Source organism: Haliotis rubra, unplaced genomic scaffold, assembly GCF_003918875.1.
Source record: "Haliotis rubra isolate DU_JTF1 unplaced genomic scaffold, ASM391887v1 Scf427, whole genome shotgun sequence".
Lineage (NCBI taxonomy): Eukaryota > Metazoa > Mollusca > Gastropoda > Lepetellida > Haliotidae > Haliotis > Haliotis rubra.
Genome location: NW_025767110.1, coordinates 524063 through 544614, shown reverse-complemented (window position 1 = coordinate 544614; position 20552 = coordinate 524063). Strand labels below are relative to the sequence as shown.

At 44.0% G+C, this 20552-nt stretch overlaps 1 protein-coding gene across 2 annotated transcripts; it reads right to left on the bottom strand.

The window, feature by feature from the left end:
- Window positions 1-727: 727 nt before the first annotated feature.
- LOC124288838 (cytochrome P450 2U1-like) lies at window positions 728-13381 on the bottom strand. Of its 2 annotated transcripts, none has more exons than XM_046725393.1 (10): window positions 13293-13381; window positions 6838-7113; window positions 6499-6704; window positions 6191-6297; window positions 5840-6006; window positions 5413-5547; window positions 3621-3815; window positions 3200-3247; window positions 2294-2491; window positions 728-1569 (listed from the first exon to the last, which is right to left on the bottom strand). In XM_046725393.1, the coding sequence occupies exons 2-10, from the start codon at window positions 7100-7102 to the stop codon at window positions 1388-1390; spliced, it is 1503 nt and encodes a 500-aa protein (XP_046581349.1). In that variant the 5' UTR covers window positions 7103-7113; window positions 13293-13381; the 3' UTR covers window positions 728-1387. The 2 variants fall into 2 exon arrangements, with proteins under 2 accessions (XP_046581349.1, XP_046581348.1); XM_046725392.1 differs by having other exon boundaries at window positions 12990-13376.
- Between the last annotated feature and the right edge of the window lie 7171 nt (window positions 13382-20552).

Here is a 20552-nt window from a genome sequence, read left to right as displayed (position 1 = left end):
CACCGTACACTTTCAGCGACTACTGCCAACACGCTGTCAATAGTTCACATGTCATGTATGTTAGCCATTCGTGAAAAGAGAAAGGAAAGGACGACAAAGGAAAGGTGTTTTCGAATGTATAGGAGTGTAGTATTAACTGTTACAGTGATTAAGTGAAAGAATGAATCCGGACACGAATGCACCCTTCTGTGTGTTCACGTATAGTTCTTGCAAGGTGTTGTAAGCATGTGCGTTGTAATTGTATTTTTATGGCCACCCCTGTCTCGTTTTCCCAAACTGCTAATGGTTTAAGTTTCGAATAGAAAATATTAATTGAAAATGTGTATCTAAGGACGAAATCGTTTTAGAATGAAATTACCATTCATGAATACTGCAGCCAACCAGCCGCTGACTGCCGTCAATGCCGTTACACCATGACCGCGACGTTCATGACATCACCTGCCGACATGAACATTATTGGATGTGTGCTGACAATACAATTGACTCATTGTCGTCTGAATTTAGGGTAATTGTTACTTCCATGATGTAAAAACATATCTATGAGCATGCCAATCTTGGTGCAGGTTTCCTGACATGAAACCTGATCCCTCTTTTGGCGATAAGTTGTACAATTGTCCTGAGTCAAATAAGCAGACAACATCCATTGCTTTTGGACAGATGCTTTGCTTTGTGATGGTGGACATATACGTTGATTCATACCAAAATGACTTAATAGATAAGAAATAAATAAAACAAATACACGTATTTACTCTCTGTTCTCTCCTGAATCAGAGCTCCCATAGCTCCTGCATGTCTGAACAACAACCAACAACCTATGTCAGCTCACTCGTCACTTAACGTTTAACGTGGCATCTTCTCGGACTACGCCACCAATACCTGCAACATGGCAGATGTGGCGTTAAGCCTTTATTCCCTGAACACATCTTACATGGCACCCAAGACCACATCAGTGTCCCTGACTGATTGTTTGATCCTAATGACACATCCAGTACTCTTTGTGACTGGATGTCGTTAAGTAAAAGCGGCGTTAAACCCAACTCACTCACTCATTATTCTTGTTGGAGCAATGGAGTTCTTCCCATTTCCAGTTGTTGCTGACATTCATGACACTGGGTGATCATAACTTCAACCCAAATAGGAACTGTCAGAAGACCGTCATCCAGGATACAATGACAATGTCATTGGGAATGTTAATGAACATATTTTGGCGTATTTGATGTGTTAACACACGCTAGTTGGCTACTCAGCTGTATATTTCATGTCTCTTTTATAGTCTCGCGGTTTGTTGGAGGAGTTCACTGTTTCAGTACAAGGCTTCACTACACTTTTATCCCACACATATCCGGTCACATGTTCATCACAGCTCCTTGACGAGATGGCTTCCTGGTCACTTCCGTCTCTCTGCCGTGAGTTTGAAGGGCGGAGGCAGCCCGGTGCCTAGATCACTGTGTACAGCCTTTAGTGGGTCCGCCCCCGGAGGGAGGCCGAAGCTGAACCTCTGCATGAGGCAGGTAAGGAACATGAAGGTATCCATCTTAGCCAGAGACTCCCCAGGACACACACGGGCACCTGTTACAATAGACGAAACAGTGTTCCTTACGAGAATCAATGATTTGGTTACACTATTTGAGAGTATAATGGGACCGCCTCCGTGGTGTAGTGGTTAGAGCGTCCGCCCGGAGAGTGGAAGGTCGCGGGTTCGATCCCCGACTGCCTCCGTGGTGTAGTGGTTAGAGCGTCCGCCCGGAGAGTGGAAGGTCGCGGGTTCGATCCCCGACCGCGTCATACCAAAAGACGTTAAAATATGGTACTTGTTGGTCCCTGCTTGGCGCTCGGCATTAATGGGTACAACAAGGACTGGTCGGCTCGGAGTCAGTATAATGTGTCTGAGTGGGGTATTCATGCTTCACTGCGGCATGGTATCTCAGTGGGCTAGCACTATAAAACCAGCTTAAATCTGGGCTAGTACAAGCAGCCGCACATACACATACACACGCATACACGTCGTCATATGTGCGAACTATTCTCAAGCACGACGTTAAACCCAATTTCACCTCACCTAAGAGTATAATGGTCATTTGAAACGGAACACTTTCCAAAGAGAAGGCAACTACACCCATCAAAACTAGTTGATGTATATCATACAGACTTCCCTTGTAGTCAGATCTTACCTGGGATTATGAACAGTTCATTTCGTAATCACCTTGTGTGGGCTTACATACTCTAATACTGTAAGGATACAAGTGATATTGTCTTCAAAATGGACATCAACCAACTCGCTCGCTCCACGTACCTCCACTGAAGGGCATAAAGGCCTCTGGTCTGCACACCTGACCATTTGCGTCCAGGAAGTGGTTGGGGTCAAATTTGCTCGGTTCTGCCCACGTGTGGGCGCTGTGGTGGATTGACCACAGGTTGAGGAACACAAAGGTGTCTTTAGGGATGTTATAGCCGTCAATAAGAACATCACGCGTCGTTGCATGAGGAACAGCTGTAAGGCAATACAATTAAATGTGAATACACAGCTCCCGTGAGAGGTACAATGTGACGAACCACAACACGAACACACTCTTACGTTATTGACCCACTGAATGACTAGTGTGTTACTGTTGCATCTGTTACACAACCGTTTTCTGTCTTACCTTACCGTGGTTCTTAAACAATTAGTTTTTTGTAACTCTTTAGTAAACTGTTTGTTGTTCATGTAATTTTCGACAAAACTGTTTGTTGTGCTTGTAAGTTTCGACTAAAGTGTTTGATCTTCAACCAGCTATCGACTAAACTGTTATTAGATGTTCATACAACTATCGACTAAACTATTTGATGTCCATATAACTTTCGACTAAACTGTATGTTGTTCATACAATTATCGGGGCGGTGGGGTAGCCTAATGGTTAAAGCGTTGGCTCGTCACGCCGAAGACCCGGGTTCGAATCCCCACATGGGTACAATGTGTGAAGCCCATTTCTGGTGTCCCCTGCCGTGATGCTGCTGGAATATTGCTAAAATCGGCGTTAAACCAAACTCAGTCGGTCAGTCATACAACTATCAACTAAACTGTTTGTTGTTCATGCAACGGGTGACGGCATATGGATGGGCATTTATGCGTTTCAGTCAGTTAATGCATGGTGTCTGTGTGTGATTGTGTGTGTAATAGCCTGCGTGTGCGTGATATCGCAATCTGTACTTGCACAATTACCTAACGGGGCCACTGTTGAGTAGCGCAGGATCTCAAGTATAGTTGCTTCTGAAATAAGAAAAGTCGCAAAGTGATACATTTTCAATAAATTTCAATAAATTTCCAATTACTGTCAGTAATACTAACTTTCAAGTGAAAACAAGATACAAACATATCTCGAAAAATGATAATTTCCTCATAATCAGGCCTGCATGGTGAAGATGGCACCCGAACAAAAGTTACGACATGTTTACTTGCTGTACTCAACCTTTTGAAACGACTGAAAAACTAGTAATGTTTCTTTGTGTAACGCCGTACTTGGCACAAATTGAGCATAAAGAGCTAGCCTTATTAAACGAATGATACGGCTAGGACGACTTTCACCAATGTACCACTAATCTGTAAACGTAGCTCCATGACAATACCATAAAATCATAAGTACCCATATATGGCATCTTGTGTCGGTCACTCATTTTCGGATTGCGTGCATCGCCAATGACGTCACTGATTTCTGCTTGTATGCGTCTGTAAACTTCTGGGTGGGCCACCAGGAGCGCCAAAGACCAGACGAGAGTCCGCGTGGTGGTCTCACTTCCGGCAATATACATATCTCCCAAGAACCAGTTGAGCTGGTCATCTATTAACAGACCCAGTGTATTATCAAAGTGCAAGTACCACATTCATGCCTGCTACATTTCTGTAGTAGTAACTTCGTTCTAATACATGAGCTCGGTCCAACTGCACCACGGCCTTGTAGCTGGTGATTGGTCGATGAATTGTCGAGGGTAGGCTATATCCCAAGACGCAAATTCATCGACCAATCGACAGCGACCAGACCGTGGTGTATTTAGACCAAGTTCGAGTGACTGGATGAAGAAACTGTTTTGTACCACGCCCACATTCTGCATTCTAATTTCGAAATCTGCGCGGGATATTTGAATTTAAAATCATTCGGTTTCAGACTGCCGCCATATCTAGTCGCGAGTGGGATAATACTATAGACAAATAGTCACAAATAGTTAACGAAATTGAAGGTGCTAAAGTACTGATACAATCGATGACATCACTCTCTCATAAGCTGCCGATGTAATTCAATGTTTCCAACAAAGAGTAAAACAAATGTTGGTTGTCTTTTTGAAGATTTACATCCATTTGAGACAGACAGTTATGTTTGTTAAACGTAGGCGTGGCTAAAATTGCAAAGAGCCAATCAGAGAGTTGCTGTCGAAAGCAACTCAAAATCGTGGTGTAACTATGCAATACACCACGGCTCAGATCAAAGGGACAGCAGTCGGGGCATAGTACAAAACAAACATAAGTGATATGGTTTGCCAAAACTTGTCCCATCTGTACTGGGTGCATATGATAATTTCCACTATCTTGAACATTATAACATTATAATGGAACTGTCATTTTTTAGAGATGGGGTGGGGTAGGGTGTTCTTCGTTTCCCAAGACCAGCCCAAGCCCCACCCCTATAGTAAATGACTAGTCCCTTATTCAATGGTAATCAAAGTCAATAATCCTCAAATTTTATTCAGACTTATTTCAAACTTATCTGACTGCGCAATGCCTTGTTGTCTGACATTAAAAGCCTGTGTGTCACGGCACAAGACCGAATATACACATGGTAGGTGTTTGTTTAATGAGGCTGATCGGAAATGGTTTTGAAAATGACGTCTGGAAATGACACGGTTTCTAAAACAGAAGCTATCATCTCTGCAGACCTTCATCATTGCAGTTCCGTCGTGCAAGTGGGGTCCTTCTTGATGTTCACACTTTGTAGAAAGGCCGCCAAATCACTATGGACCTTAGTTTTGTTGATTTTCATTATCCAAGGTGACGAGATATATTTACTACATTCTTTGTGACCAGCGTGATAAAGGCCGCGTGACAGAGCCACTGACATGCTTCAAACTGGAATATTTCAGCGAGAAGTAGCCAATATGTTCAATATATCTCAGTCTGTGATTTGCAGACACAGGAACAGGTTTATGCTGACGCAAAGTGTAAACGATCGGCCCCGTACAGTGATGATTAAAGGGACTTACAGGTATCCAGGCCAGTCACATCACCGTTAGTCTGAGTCCAAAGTTAATCATAAATTCAATTTATATTGGACTGTACACGCAACTTCTTTATATTTACATGTGATTTTGTGCGTGCGTGTGTGTGGTGAGATTAAACACAGTGAATAGTTCAGGAAAGGATATAGGTCTAATATACATGTGTACCTGTAAAAGATGTGCTGTGATCTCCGTTTTCCCGCGCGTTGTGTTGTTCCAAAAGGAAAGCATCGATGACGTCATAAACTTCGTTCTCAGGACGGAAATGCTTTTTGTGTTCTTCTACTATTCCTTTTATTACATCTGTGAAAGCAATAAACACATTGGTGAGTTACCATTGGTGAGCTACCATTGGTGAGTTACCATCGGTGAGTTACCATTGGTGAGTTACCATTGGTGATTTACCATCGGTGAGTTACCATCAGTGAGTTACCATCAGTGAGTTACCATTGGTGAGTTACCATTCCGCATCGTCCTCATTACACACAGACACACGCAAGCATGCACACAAACACAGTACCGTGAAGATCTTGATGTATTATAGGAATAGTACCAACATCCCACCTTGTAACGCTAACACTGAGATAACACACACCTATAAACTTCCCGCACGTGTCATAGATCGTGTTCAGAACCTTCCGGTTGGAGGGGAGGAACCTGAGCCATGGCACGAACTGCACGAGCGCCGCCTTCTTGGTTGGGTTCTTCTCCTGGTCGAACGTGTCGAGTAGCGTCTGGAAGCGCTCGTCATCATACTCGAACCTGTGGGAAGCCGTGTACAGTACTGAGTGATTACTGAGTGAGTGCCAATATTGTTTAATACCGCTGTCAGCAATATTCCTGACTGAAGGCATGAGCAAAGACCAAACACAGATTAGAAAGCACATACCAAAGTTGTGTGTTATAACTAATCCATGTAAACCCAACGTGTGTTAGAAAGACGTACCGTGACCCGAAACAAATGTTACAGATGATGTTGGAGACCCCCTTGAAGATGACCGGGTAAGGCTCGAACGGCTCCCCCTTCATCTTGTCGAATGTTGATGACAGCACCTATCAGTGAACACAGTATTTGTAGATACCTCAACAGCTAAAATGTATTATCATTTGTTCTATATTCCTCTACTGCTTGCTACTGGACAGTCCGTGTACACTCTCTGTTAAACGTAAATTTGCTAAAGCGAGTTGCTGCATACCTGACTCATACTCTAACAGACCTACAATGAAGGCCCCGGGTGCCCACAACCTGCTCACCTCCATCTCCTGGGCGATCTTCTCCTCAAGCTCGATCTTCCCCACCCTTCCTATTTCCCTGAGACAAGAGAAGGCAAACTTTCGCTGTTCTTTCAGCCGTCTCTCCCCGTACGGCAGTTGAGACAACCCGTTCACCCCAGTTACGGTGTTGTTGATGTAGAGGGAAGGGCGACCTGCGAAGGCGTCGGCCTGGCCTACCAAAGCCTCTACAAGACAGCGAAAATACTGGTATGACACCATCTTCATCAACATGCATTCATGATTCATCGATACAGCTAATGCAAAGATGATTAATGGCAAAACTATATTTTGTAACAAAGGTTAAGTCTTGTGTCTTACCTTTTATGACGTCGTATCCATTTAGGACAATCATGAGTCTGTTTGTGAAGTACAGTTTGAAAACAGGTCCGTACTGCCTGGCAAACTTCATGAAGTTAATCTCTGGTCTTAGGCCGAAGTCTTTGAGGTTTCCGAAAAGGAAATGCCCGGAGGGGCCGGGCGGGAGATTCCTGAGTCGAGACTGCCGCCACCACCACACCAGGAGCAGCACCACCCCAAACACCAGCCCAGTACCCAAATCGGGCAGCCAGCAACACCAGGACATCGTGCGCTCTTCTAAATGCCGATAACACATGGAAAAGGAGAGAAATATAACCGGCATTTCAATTATGTACTAAATGTTGGAAGAAGTCCCAAAGTAACGGAAATGATTAACACGGTCACGGGTATGGCATTCATACTCCAGTCACATCTAAAATTCGAACCCACAGTCTGCAGATCCAGACGCGGCGTCACTGACGCAACCCTGAACCGAGAACTGTGGTGACGTACACTATGCTGGGCCACCCGAGCCCCCTTTAAGTAAACGTTATTGTCTTACGCCGCAGCCAGCAATATCCAACCCTAAAAGGTGACCAGCATATCAATGAGCCTTGGCCAGTCAAACGAGTGGTTGTAACATTGAGGGTGAGACAAAGCGGTAGCCTAGTGGTTAAAGCCATCACTCGTCAAGCCAAATACCCGGGTTCGATTTCCCATATGGGACAATGTGTGAAGCCAATTGCTAAAAGCGGCTTAAAACCAAGCTCACTCGATCAGGCAAACCGTCGATTGTATTATTATGACATGACATGACCACCCAATTCCTTCCATTTTGGTCGTCTCTGTAATAAGTGCTAGTTATTGGCTTAATTTCAAACGGGTAAAGGACAAGGTGTGATGAGGTTACCTTTAGGCCACGGTATTTGCATAACTGAAGAAATGAGCAAACCTACCAGAAATTGTTGTGACAGTTCTAAGATATGTTCACACAAATGAGTGAGTGAGTGAGTTAAGTTTTACGCCGCTTTTAACAATATTCCAGCTATATCACGGCGGGGGACACCAGAAATGGGCTTCACACATTGTACCCATGTGGGGATCACACAAATGACTTCTAGACATATAGACGTTGTATAAAACGCTAAATGTATACACAGCAATATCGCGAGTGGACAACGCGGGTTTAGAAGTTTCCATGTTTTCCAGGAAACACAATTTTCATCCAAGGTGCCAAGGTGAGTTTCTTGTGTGACAAGCAAGGGAAACTACCACACCCAGGATAACCCCCATCAGTACAACTGTCGGTTCGATGTGACAGGCAAGGATACCCCCCCACCCCCACCCAGGACAACCCCCGTCAGTACAACTGTCGTATAAGTGTGACAAGAAGGATAACCCCCACACCCAGGACAACCCCCGTCAGTACAACTGTCGGATCAGTGTGACAAGCAAGGATAACCCCCACACCCAGGACAACACCCATCAGTACAACTGTCGGATCAGTGTGACAAGCAAGGATAACTCCCACACCCAGGACAACCCCCTTCAGTACAACTGTCGGATCAGTGTGACAAGCAAGGATAATCCCCACACCCAGGACAACCCCCATCAGTACAACTGTCGGATCAGTGTGACAAGCAAGGATAACCCATACACTCTGGACAACCCCCGTCAGTACAACTGTCGGATCAGTGTGACAAGCAAGGATAACCCCCACACCCAGGACAACCCCCATCAGTACAACTGTCGTATAAGTGTGACAAGCAAGGATAACCCCACACCCAGGACAACCCCCGTCAGTACAACTGTGGGATCAGTGTGACAAGCAAGGATAACCCCCACACCCAGGACAACCCCCGTCAGTACAACTGTCGGATCAGTGTGACAAGCAAGGATAATCCCCACACCCAGGACAACCCCCGTCAGTACAACTGTAGGCTCGATGTGACAAGAAAGGATAACCCATACACTCTGGACAACCCCCGTCAGTACAACAGTCGGATCAGTGTGACAAGCAAGGATAACCCCCACACCCAGGACAACCCCCGTCAGTACAACTGTCGCATCAGTGTGACAAGCAAGGATGACCCCCACACCCAGTACAAGCCCCGTCAGTACAACTGTGGGATCAGTGTGACAAGCAAGGATAACCCATACACTCTGGACAACCCCCGTCAGTACAACTGTCGGATCAGTGTGACAAGCAAGGATAACCCCCACACCCAGGTACAAGCCCCGTCAGTACAACTGTCGGATCAGTGTGACAAGCAAGGATAACCCCACACCCAGGACAACTCCCCCATCAGTACAACTGTCGGATCAGTGTGAGAAGCAAGGATAACCCCAACACCCAGGACAACCCCCGTCAGTACAACTGTCGGATCAGTGTGACAAGCAAGGATAACCCCCACACCCAGGACAACCCCCGTCAGTACAACTGTCGGATCAGTGTGACAAGCAAGGATAATCCCCACACCCAGGACAACCCCCGTCAGTACAACTGTAGGCTCGATGTGACAAGCAAGGATAACCCATACACTCTGGACAACCCCCGTCAGTACAACAGTCGGATCAGTGTGACAAGCAAGGATAACCCCCACACCCAGGACAACCCCCGTCAGTACAACTGTCGCATCAGTGTGACAAGCAAGGATGACCCCCACACCCAGTACAAGCCCCGTCAGTACAACTGTGGGATCAGTGTGACAAGCAAGGATAACCCATACACTCTGGACAACCCCGTCAGTACAACTGTCGGATCAGTGTGACAAGCAAGGATAACCCCCACACCCGGTACAAGCCCCGTCAGTACAACTGTCGGATCAGTGTGACAAGCAAGGATAACCCCCACACCCAGGACAACCCCCATCAGTACAACTGTCGGATCAGTGTGAGAAGCAAGGATAACCCCAACACCCAGGACAACCCCCGTCAGTACAACTGTCGGATCAGTGTGACAAGCAAGGATAACCCCCACACCCAGGACAACCCCCGTCAGTACAACTGTCGGATAAGTGTGACAAGCAAGGATAACCCCCACACCCAGGACAACCCCCGTCAGTACAACTGTCGTATAAGTGTGACAAGCAAGGATAACCCCACACCCAGGACAACCCCGTCAGTACAACTGTCGTATAAGTGTGACAAGCAAGGATAACCCCCACACCCAGGACAACCCCCGTCAGTACAACTGTCGGATCAGTGTGACAAGCAAGGATGACCCCCACACCCAGTACAAGCCCGGTCAGTACAACTGTGGGATCAGTGTGACAAGCAAGGATAACCCCCGTCAGTACAACTGTCGGATCAGTGTGACAAGCAAGGATAACCCCCACACCCAGGACAACCCCCGTCAGTACAACTGTAGGCTCGATGTGACAAGCAAGGATAACCCATACACTCTGGACAACCCCCGTCAGTACAACTGTCGGATCAGTGTGACAAGCAAGGATAACCCCCACACCCAGGACAACCCCCATCAGTACAACTGTCGTATAAGTGTGACAAGCAAGGATAACCCCACACCCAGGACAACCCCCGTCAGTACAACTGTGGGATCAGTGTGACAAGCAAGGATAACCCCACACCCAGGACAACCCCCGTCAGTACAACTGTCGGATCAGTGTGACAAGCAAGGATAACCCCCACACCCGGTACAAGCCCCGTCAGTACAACTGTCGGATCAGTGTGACAAGCAAGGATAATCCCCACACCCAGGACAACCCCCATCAGTACAACTGTCGCATCAGTGTGACAAGCAAGGATAACCCCACACCCAGGACAACCCCATCAGTACAACTGTCGTATCAGTGTGACAAGCAAGGATAACCCCACACCCAGGACAACCCCCGTCAGTACAACTGTCGGATCAGTGTGACAAGCAAGGATAACCCCCACACCCAGGACAACCCCCGTCAGTACAACTGTAGGCTCGATGTGACAAGAAAGGATAACCCATACACTCTGGACAACCCCCGTCAGTACAACTGTGGGATCAGTGTGACAAGCAAGGATAACCCCCACACCCAGGACAACCCCCGTCAGTACAACAGTCGGATCAGTGTGACAAGCAAGGATAACCCCACACCCAGGACAACCCCCGTCAGTACAACTGTCGCATCAGTGTGACAAGCAAGGATAACCCTACACCCAGGACAACCCCCCGTCAGTACAACTGTGGGATCAGTGTGACAAGCAAGGATAACCCATACACTCTGGACAACCCCCGTCAGTACAACTGTCGGATCAGTGTGAGAAGCAAGGATAACCCCAACACCCAGGACAACCCCCATCAGTACAACTGTCGGATCAGTGTGACAAGCAAGGATAACCCCCACACCCAGGACAACCCCCATCAGTACAACTGTCGGATCAGTGTGACAAGCAAGGATAACCCCCACACCCAGGACAACCCCGTCAGTACAACTGTCGTATAAGTGTGACAAGCAAGGATAACCCCACACCCAGGACAACCCCATCAGTACAACTGTCGGATCAGTGTGACAAGCAAGGATAACCCCAACACCCAGGACAACCCCCGTCAGTACAACTGTCGGATCAGTGTGACAAGCAAGGATAACCCCACACCCAGGACAACCCCGTCAGTACAACTGTCGTATAAGTGTGACAAGCAAGGATAACCCCCACACCCAGGACAACCCCCGTCAGTACAACTGTCGGATCAGTGTGACAAGCAAGGATAACCCCCACACCCAGGACAACCCCCGTCAGTACAACTGTCGGATCAGTGTGACAAGCAAGGATGACCCCCACACCCAGTACAAGCCCGGTCAGTACAACTGTGGGATCAGTGTGACAAGCAAGGATAACCCATACACTCTGGACAACCCCCGTCAGTACAACTGTCGGATCAGTGTGACAAGCAAGGATAACCCCCACACCCGGTACAAGCCCCGTCAGTACAACTGTCGGATCAGTGTGACAAGCAAGGATAACCCCCACACCCAGGACAACCCCCATCAGTACAACTGTCGGATCAGTGTGACAAGCAAGGATAACCCCCACACCCAGGACAACCCCCGTCAGTACAACTGTCGGATCAGTGTGACAAGCAAGGATAACCCCCACACCCAGGACAACCCCCGTCAGTACAACTGTCGTATCAGTGTGACAAGCAAGGATAACCCCACACCCAGGACAACCCCCGTCAGTACAACTGTCGGATCAGTGTGACAAGCAAGGATAACCCCCACACCCAGGACAACCCCCGTCAGTACAACTGTCGTATAAGTGTGACAAGCAAGGATAACCCCACACCCAGGACAACCCCCGTCAGTACAACTGTCGTATAAGTGTGACAAGCAAGGATAACCCCACACCCAGGACAACCCCCGTCAGTACAACTGTCGGATCAGTGTGACAAGCAAGGATAACCCCCACACCCAGGACAACCCCCGTCAGTACAACTGTCGGATCAGTGTGACAAGCAAGGATAACCCCCACACCCAGGACAACCCCCGTCAGTACAACTGTCGGATCAGTGTGACAAGCAAGGATAACCCCCACACCCAGGACAACCCCGTCAGTACAACTGTCGGGTCAGTGTGACAAGCAAGGATAACCCCTACACCCAGGAAAGATAGCTCTGAGTGCCCCGGCTCAACAAGTCACAAACTATATGGCCATTCATATACGTGTAAGGTTAACCGCGACTGATTTACATTTCATGTGGAGTGAATGTTGTAGGCCTACTATCTGAAACATAACTCGGAGCAAAGCTTGCACTGGTTCCCAGCAATTTAAAAGTCATATGAAATATCTTGAAAAGAAATCGAACGTGAACAAAATATAACAATTTTAAATTGATGAACTAGACACTAGTGGACATACTTTGTTCGTCTTGACATAAGTAAAGTTTCACGGGAAATACTTGAGAGTTATTATTGTGTAGCTGTTGAAATAATCTATAAAATGCATTGAATCATGTCTGCTACGAGGCCTCGTGAGATAACTGGGTCACTATTTTCATATTTTCGACAGAGCTACATATTCCTGTGGTTCAAGCCGTGCAGGATATCTTGCTTTGACACTTGATACTACACATGTAAATAACAGGATCGGGTTTATCCACAATCCATTAATAACTGACCACATTATCTAAAACAACAACATAATTATTACTCGTAATTCGTAGTCCGATAAGTGCCTACCTGTTTAGGTTAGAAAGGTGAACTTCCTTTTCCCCCACTATATAGTGCTGATATAAGGCAAATCAGCAGTCGGCTTCCCGGCACCGTCAGTAATAAATAGTGTGTTCTGGGATATATACAGGTTACGGTGTTGCGTGCTTGCTGTGACACACGTGTGGTGCAATATCGCGCATTTCTGGCTGACCTACACATACACTTCTCACCGAGGCGGAAGCGAAGGTTGGTTGACTCGGAGATAGTCAGGTGATAAATAATGTGCTGCCAAAGACGGACGAAACTACTAGTACTGTTGGCTTATGCTACCATCTGAGTGACATTCTGATGGATTAGATGTATGTTTCGCCCCCAATACAGCTGTACAACCAAATTAACGACACGTCCATTAGTGGGCGTTGTTAATTTCTATAGCGATTGTCTCCCCTTGTTTCCTATAAAGTTGTGTATTATTCATAAAAAGAAAACCAAATGTTGTGATATCTCCAGTAAAGTCATTTTCCAAACACACTAACGGATATGTTCTTAACATGAAAGTCCTCTCTACTTGTGTCCTAGAATCCAGCAATAAAAAGGTACACCCTGACCATCTATAATCTCTGAAATAAACATATCTTATAGAAAATTGTTCCTGAATTACATTTATAAGATATGGCTATCTATATTCCCAACGCAACAATAAACCTAGACTCACTATTGGTATGTATTTTTGTATTCTGTGTGTCAAACATTGAAAATGTGAATATCTATGTAACGATGTACTCTTGGGAACAATAAAAACTTTTGGTAAAAAATATGATATAATATAATAAAAAAGTGCTAAGATTTTTTTTCATTTTCAGAAACTGTGGTAGGCCCTAAGCTTGACTTGCCACATAGTCTAGACTTGCATTGGCTGTATTAGGTATAATTGTTTCAGGGTCTGTATGACAGGCAACCTGTCCCGCATACCCCACCTTATACAGGCTCAACCTGCAGTAGAAGCCCGATACTGAGCTAGTGCGTGGTAGGGTACCACTAGTATATAGTGACGGGTAGTTTGAGGACCCAACTGGACATGTAGAGGTTTGGTCAGAGGCAGGAGATCAACTTCCCACTTCCTTCCCAGTATATATTACGGTTGCCACATGCAGGGGCCCGTCAGTATACTTAGTTTGTACTCTGTTGTCGCGCATGAGAAGATGAGGAAATTCTGTCGGGGGCAGTTACTTGAATGAATTCATGAATTATCATACATGCGTCAGATGGACGAAATCTACAGCTGTACAATGCACCACGGCAATACTTGGGATCCAAATGAAAATCCGCCATCTCCGGCTCCTCATCTGTATAAACCTCATCTGTCCATGTGTTATACCGGAAACAGTGAAAACTGGATTCATATTGACTCACCTGGCCCGTCATCGTCCATAAACATTATACATTGTTTTCACTTTCGGGAGATAGCTAGACTTGGCATTACTACTAACGGTCACAGGAATACGCTAAAAATGGTAATAAAAAAACCCAAAACACCCGTTGAAACTAAATCAATACAAAACACATCGTCAAAACATAACACTGCTCTGTGTATAGAAAGTGATGCACGTGCACGGCACGGTTCTTTGGGTGGGGTGTTAATTGTTGTAGAAAATGCCTTAAATTGGATAGCATGTGTCCCTTGGTCAACCGAAACTACACGTGCAAGCAGGGTACATAAATGATACGGACTGCATATGAGATACACACGATGATAACAAGAGCGTAATTAACACGCCACGACTGACACTGAAACAACGTGGGTGGTCCTTCTGTATTATTCATATGGGCGCCACCCATGGTGGTAGAACTTGTTGCTTCGTGTTGCTGTAACTAGCGTGTTGCGTCGGGCAGACATCAGACAGGCCAACCAGAGGCTGATCAAGAGTAGCCACGCCTATTGAAGACCCGAACCTCAACACTTTGAATCTCCAGAATCCTGACAGAGACAACGACGATTGGCTTGGTGCATATCGTTAGTCGTTACACATAGGCCAGCCGACTCCTGGCTGCTTGTGTGTGTAGTTTACGTGTTGACCCACATCAATGACAACAGTGATGTTGCTTGAAAATCTCCAGGTTCGTTCCCCTAGCTTACCTGTCTCTTTGTTGCAGCTTAGGTGAGCATGGACTATGTATCTACTGTCAATCGAAAACAAGAGTGCTGGTGATAGTCTTTGCATGGATAATAATTTAACTCACCAACATACGATCAACACGAAACACTCTTAAATGCAAGGTTATGTTTGACTTTTCGATCATCATGAAAGACTAATTGTGTGGAGTGTATACGAAACTGCAATTCTGGCATATTCCACGCGGGTTTTATAAAAGCTATAGCCACAAAACAATTTTGAATTTTGTCTCATTATGTCCAAGCTAACGGCATTTCTCATTTCCAGAAATTCTTGTGTTGTACATGTTTAGGAATGTATGTGAAAGTTTTATAAATACCAAACTCAATTTACAGGATTAAAAATCAATGTGAATAAATCGGTCGTTATGGCAATCAATGAAGATAGGAAGAAAAACATTCTTCCGATATATAAGGGCTTAGGAAGGTTGAAAAAATTAAATATATACATGTAGGTATAGTTTCAAATAAGCATGACATAATAGAATAAAAGAGTAACGTAAATTCAAAAGTGGATAAACTATTAAAACGGCTTGACAACTGGAGACTTCGAAACTGAACTACTTATGGTAGAACTTTATTAACAAAATCAGAGGGATTTTCCAGGCTTATTTATCCATTAAGGTTTTTAATAATCCCTCAAGAGCGCTTGAAATAGATTAACAGTTTATTTAAGTTCATATGGAACAGCTCATCAGAGAAGGTTTCAAGAAAACAGATGTCGAAAGATAAGAATGAAGGGGGGACAAAATCTTTAGACTTATTATTAATGGATATATCACTTAAACTTGTATGGATTTCTAGATATTTTAAGAAAAATAGCTTTTGGAAGAGTATTATTGAAAACATATTTCATAAATTGGGTTCTCTGCAATTTTTACTACAATGCGATTTTATTGTGAAAAAATTGAAGGTCAGATTAAGGTATTACAGTATTGGCAGGAGGTGTCTTCCAAAGAAGATGAGGATGTATATAATGCTGTTATATGGAATAACAAAAACATTATATGTAATAAAAAAAGTCTCATGAATATTGAATGGAAAAAAGCAGGAATAATCTTTATAAGACAGTTAGTTGATGAACACGGCGCCCTTTTATCCCAATCTAACTTAAACCTCAAGTTTAACATTTTGACTTCTAAAAGAGATTATAAAAACATCATAAATTCTGTTAAGAGAAGTGTAGGGGAAAATATATATAGCAATAATTCCCCAAACCCACGCTACCAGTGTAGACCTTTCTTGACAGCATTCCAGTTAATGAGATGCCAATAAAATCTAAATTTTGGTACAATTTATAGCAACATAAATTAGTTAAGCCATGACCTGAAGTTGCAAAAGACAAATGGAGACCTATTATGAGTTTATCGCTAGAAAATCAATTCAAACATCTCCATTTTAAAATTTTACACTCTATTGTTCCATGTAATGTTTACTTACATAAACTTAACATTAAGAACACTGCTAAGTGTGATTCAACTGATACTATTAATCATTACATGCTTTATTGTTCATCAGTCTTACCGTTTTGGTTAAAGTTTATTGATTGGCAACAGCATAATTTTTGCACACAGTTCAAACCACAAAGTTACAGAGAGAACGTATTGCTTGGTTGTCAGGAAACAGATTCTTTAGATAAAGCTAATATTATAAGTCTTAATTATGTCTTCACAGTAGCAACATTTTATATGTTTACAACACTCAAAGCTTTCAAAAGGGAATTTATCAAACATCTAGAAGTAATATATCGTAGTTCTTATAAATATAAAATTATAATGTCAACCACTTTTGACTTTATGTTACAGTAAAATGGATAAGCTTGTATTCAATGTATGCCGAATGAAGCTATGTCCGTGGTGCCCTGTGGCATATGTAGGTCGACATGTAACAATCGTGGTCTTATATACGTTTTAATAAAGAGCGGGAAAAAAACAAAACCTGAAGGAATACACACTGAGTGTATCCTAACTCATAAAAGTGGGCTATCGTCTCAAGACCAAGACTTGACAATCTAAACACAACAGTCTCATAATCTAGACAAGTTTAGAATTTGAACATGTTTAAATACTAAAATCGTTTAAATACTAAACATGTTCAGGGAGGTCCCATATTTTCCTATCAACAACGAACTCCAATGGTTTTCCAAGTAATCGAGCTGTACCAGAGACCATATATATAATAGATGGTCTCTGGCTGTACATAAGAACAATTTACTGAAACTGGACAGTAGCACGTGCATATCTATATATATATTAACGTATGGTGGTTTATGTTGTGTAAACAATTCTTACAACCAAACATAACTTTTATGTGAATATGAATGGCTATATGGGGGTAAAGATTATGGGTGCAGCGAATCATTTTCAAGGTGTATACAATGACTTTAAGCGGAGGGCGGTATAAGGGGGTTTACCACATATAGAACCTAAACATAAAAATACTGGGTCAGTGAACGTGCTATGGTTCGTGATTAATATCACCATATTACAGTAGACGGTATTAGTTGAAGAGGAGAATCATTCCCGATAATCCATTTTGTCGGAGGTGTTGTCAACACTTATGTCAGTATTTCAGTGCTATCAGCATCAGCACTGCCTTATGGCTTGTAGGCTTTCATCTGGCAACATTCAATATAGCACTGATAATATATTCTGGTCAGTTACTTAGCCACAACGGTGTGCATTATCCAGCTTCACCGACAATACACAACGGTGTGCATTATCAGCTTCACCGACAATACACAACGGTGTGCATTATCCAGCTTCACCGACAATACACAACGGTGTGCATTATCCAGCTTCACCGACAATAATACAACGGTGTGCATTATCCAGCTTCACCGACAATACACAACGGTGTGCATTATCCAGCTTCACCGACAATACACAACGGTGTGCATTATCAGCTTCACCGACAATACACAACGGTGTGCATTATCCAGCTTCACCGACAATACAAATGTTTTTGCTCATATCATTATGTTTAGTGGGGTCGTCTACAAGTTTAATGACAACAAATATATAATATTGGAACAGACACATCCCTATGTTATATGTCTGTATATCTAGATCTTCTCCGTTGTTTGAGTGCAGCATTGAGATGAGGCTAGGGGATATCCCTATTTCACCCCCACATGTTTTATGGGAGAAGCGGTCTAGAAAAACTGACAATGTGATGCTATCTGAAAGTGTTTGTTACAATACATGCAACTTGTGGTCAGGCATTATCCTACTGCCATGTAACGTTACTTCCCTGTGAAACCCGTGAAGATCTGGGTTAGAATTGATCTTCAGTAACCCATGCTTGTCGTAAGAGGCTAAGACTAACGGGATCGGGTGGTCAGGCTCGCTGACTTGGTTAACACATGTCATCGTATCCCAATTGATCGATGCTCATGCTGTTGATCACCGGATTGTCTGGTCCAGACGCGATTATTTAGCTAGTATAGCTGGAATATTACTGAGTGCGGCGTAAAACTAAACTCACTCACTACTTCCCTGTGTTTTGCACAAAGGGTACAATCTGATCTCGACCGATGTCGTCCCGGTAGCGTCCACCGTTCAGACGGAAAAAGAAGAAATGTGATGCATACCACTAGCTTTCCACCCCCCAACATGACAACGTTCAGTAACGCTGAACACTCCTCGAGGACGTCAGTAGACCCTTGCACGACCACAGTTGTTCAGATGGAACCTGGACTCGTCTGTGAACAATCTACTGTCCAAGTGTTGTCTTCTAAATCTCAAATACTGTCGACAATAAGCTAGGCGTGCCTGAGATGGCGACGTGGAAATATGATTGGACGTGTCGCAATGCAATCCTTAAAATGGTACAGTTTCGTATTGAATCCGTAGATGCACCAACCGAATGTGGTTGTCCTGTTGACGTGTCGTCACATGTGAACGACCCTGCACTGAGCGAGTCATGAACATTACTCTGCTATAGATAACATATTCAAAGGGATGGTGTTGTGTTTCGATGAACAGTAAATGCCAAGTAAAAGCCTTTTGCACCTTTCATGTTTGCAGTATTATACCCATAGCGTATAGGCCACAATATTGCGTAATTGTTACAATGGTAAACAAAAGTAAACACGAGTTTTATGAGCATCTGTTCATGCTTATAATACAGGTGAATGAGTATTCATGCTCCCATCAAACACGCAAACATCAAACCTTGTGCACGAACATGCACCTGCAAATTGAGTATCACGACCTTTGCCCAGGTCTGACGTTATTGTGGGCATGAGTATAGGCGCTGTAAAGCGTGAAGAGTGCAAGGGTCATATAGGGCCGCTGTGCTGTGTAGCCAACACACGCGACTACATTAAAGGGCTCCCCACACTAAGCTAGTGCTGTGGATCTACGTTTGGGTAGCGCTTCAATGCATTTAACAAATCAAATAGGACGACACTTGCTGAAGAAATATAGAAAACATGATTTGTTAGTATGGAAGTAATGTTTCAGATTTTCAATGTGAAAGGGATGTTATTTTGGTACAAGAAATTGACAAGCTATTCCAGCGATGTCTTTCTGTTATCACTGAAAATTGACAACCAATATGTATATGGACAACGCAAATAAACTTTGGTACTGATCGATGTACGTATACTTGAGACTGCAAATAGAGCACATTGGATGCACTATATCCTTCAGACAATGTTGCAATATGGAGAATAATATGGTCTTGTGAAAGAGCTCGAGCTGGACAGCGATCGCTTCGGTCAACACTTAGGAGTACAAAGAGCAATTTGATGAAGTTTTGGCTCTAATTGGGCCTAATATGTCCAAGAGAATGACTCCAAGGCAAAACGTACGTGTACTCCTATGAGCCAGTGGCGTGCAGACTGAGCTTCAAGAATTTAAAGTTATTCAGGTATTTGCCATTTTTACAGTTTTATCTTCAATAAAGTTGTCATATCATTGTTCTGTTTTTACCAGAAAATGACATCATAAAAAGGGGATTTCCTAGACCTAAAGCGTCAGGACGGCAAGCAGTAGAAATAACCTTTCCTGCAATTAAATAACTAACGCCACTGTCGTAGCACTGTATCAATTACAATATATAAAGTTGATTAAGTTGTAACAACTATACAGTGATTTCTGTTGCTGGCGTGTCCTGGGCTGCCAACGTGCTGCTTTTGTGTGGGGATGGAGGTCGTGTGCAACTAGCGGAGTAAACAAAAAAAACTACTTCTTGAATGAAATGTGTGCAAACCTTTCTACATCCCACACTGAAGTAAAGCGTATAGATACAGGCCGCTCTCGATTCCCCTCTCGCTGTAACCGGGCGCACTTGATTCATTGGATAAAACAGCGACTCCATCGCAACGGACTGACGAGGCAATATAAACAAACCCCATAGGGTGCTTACGTTTGACAAGACTAAATACACTACAAACTACTCTTTAATACGTT

Excerpts from the sequence above, each read along its gene's own strand:
- LOC124288838 (XM_046725393.1), bottom strand. The coding sequence starts at position 7,102 with ATGTCCTGGTGTTGCTGGCTGCCCGATTTGGGTACTGGGCTGGTGTTT. Across the intron at positions 3,816-5,412 it reads TCACAGCACATCTTTTACAG|ATGACCAGCTCAACTGGTTC; the intron begins GTACACATGTAT and ends GTCTGTTAATAG. Across the intron at positions 3,248-3,620 it reads ACACAAGATGCCATATATGG|AAGCAACTATACTTGAGATC; the intron begins GTACTTATGATT and ends TTCTTATTTCAG.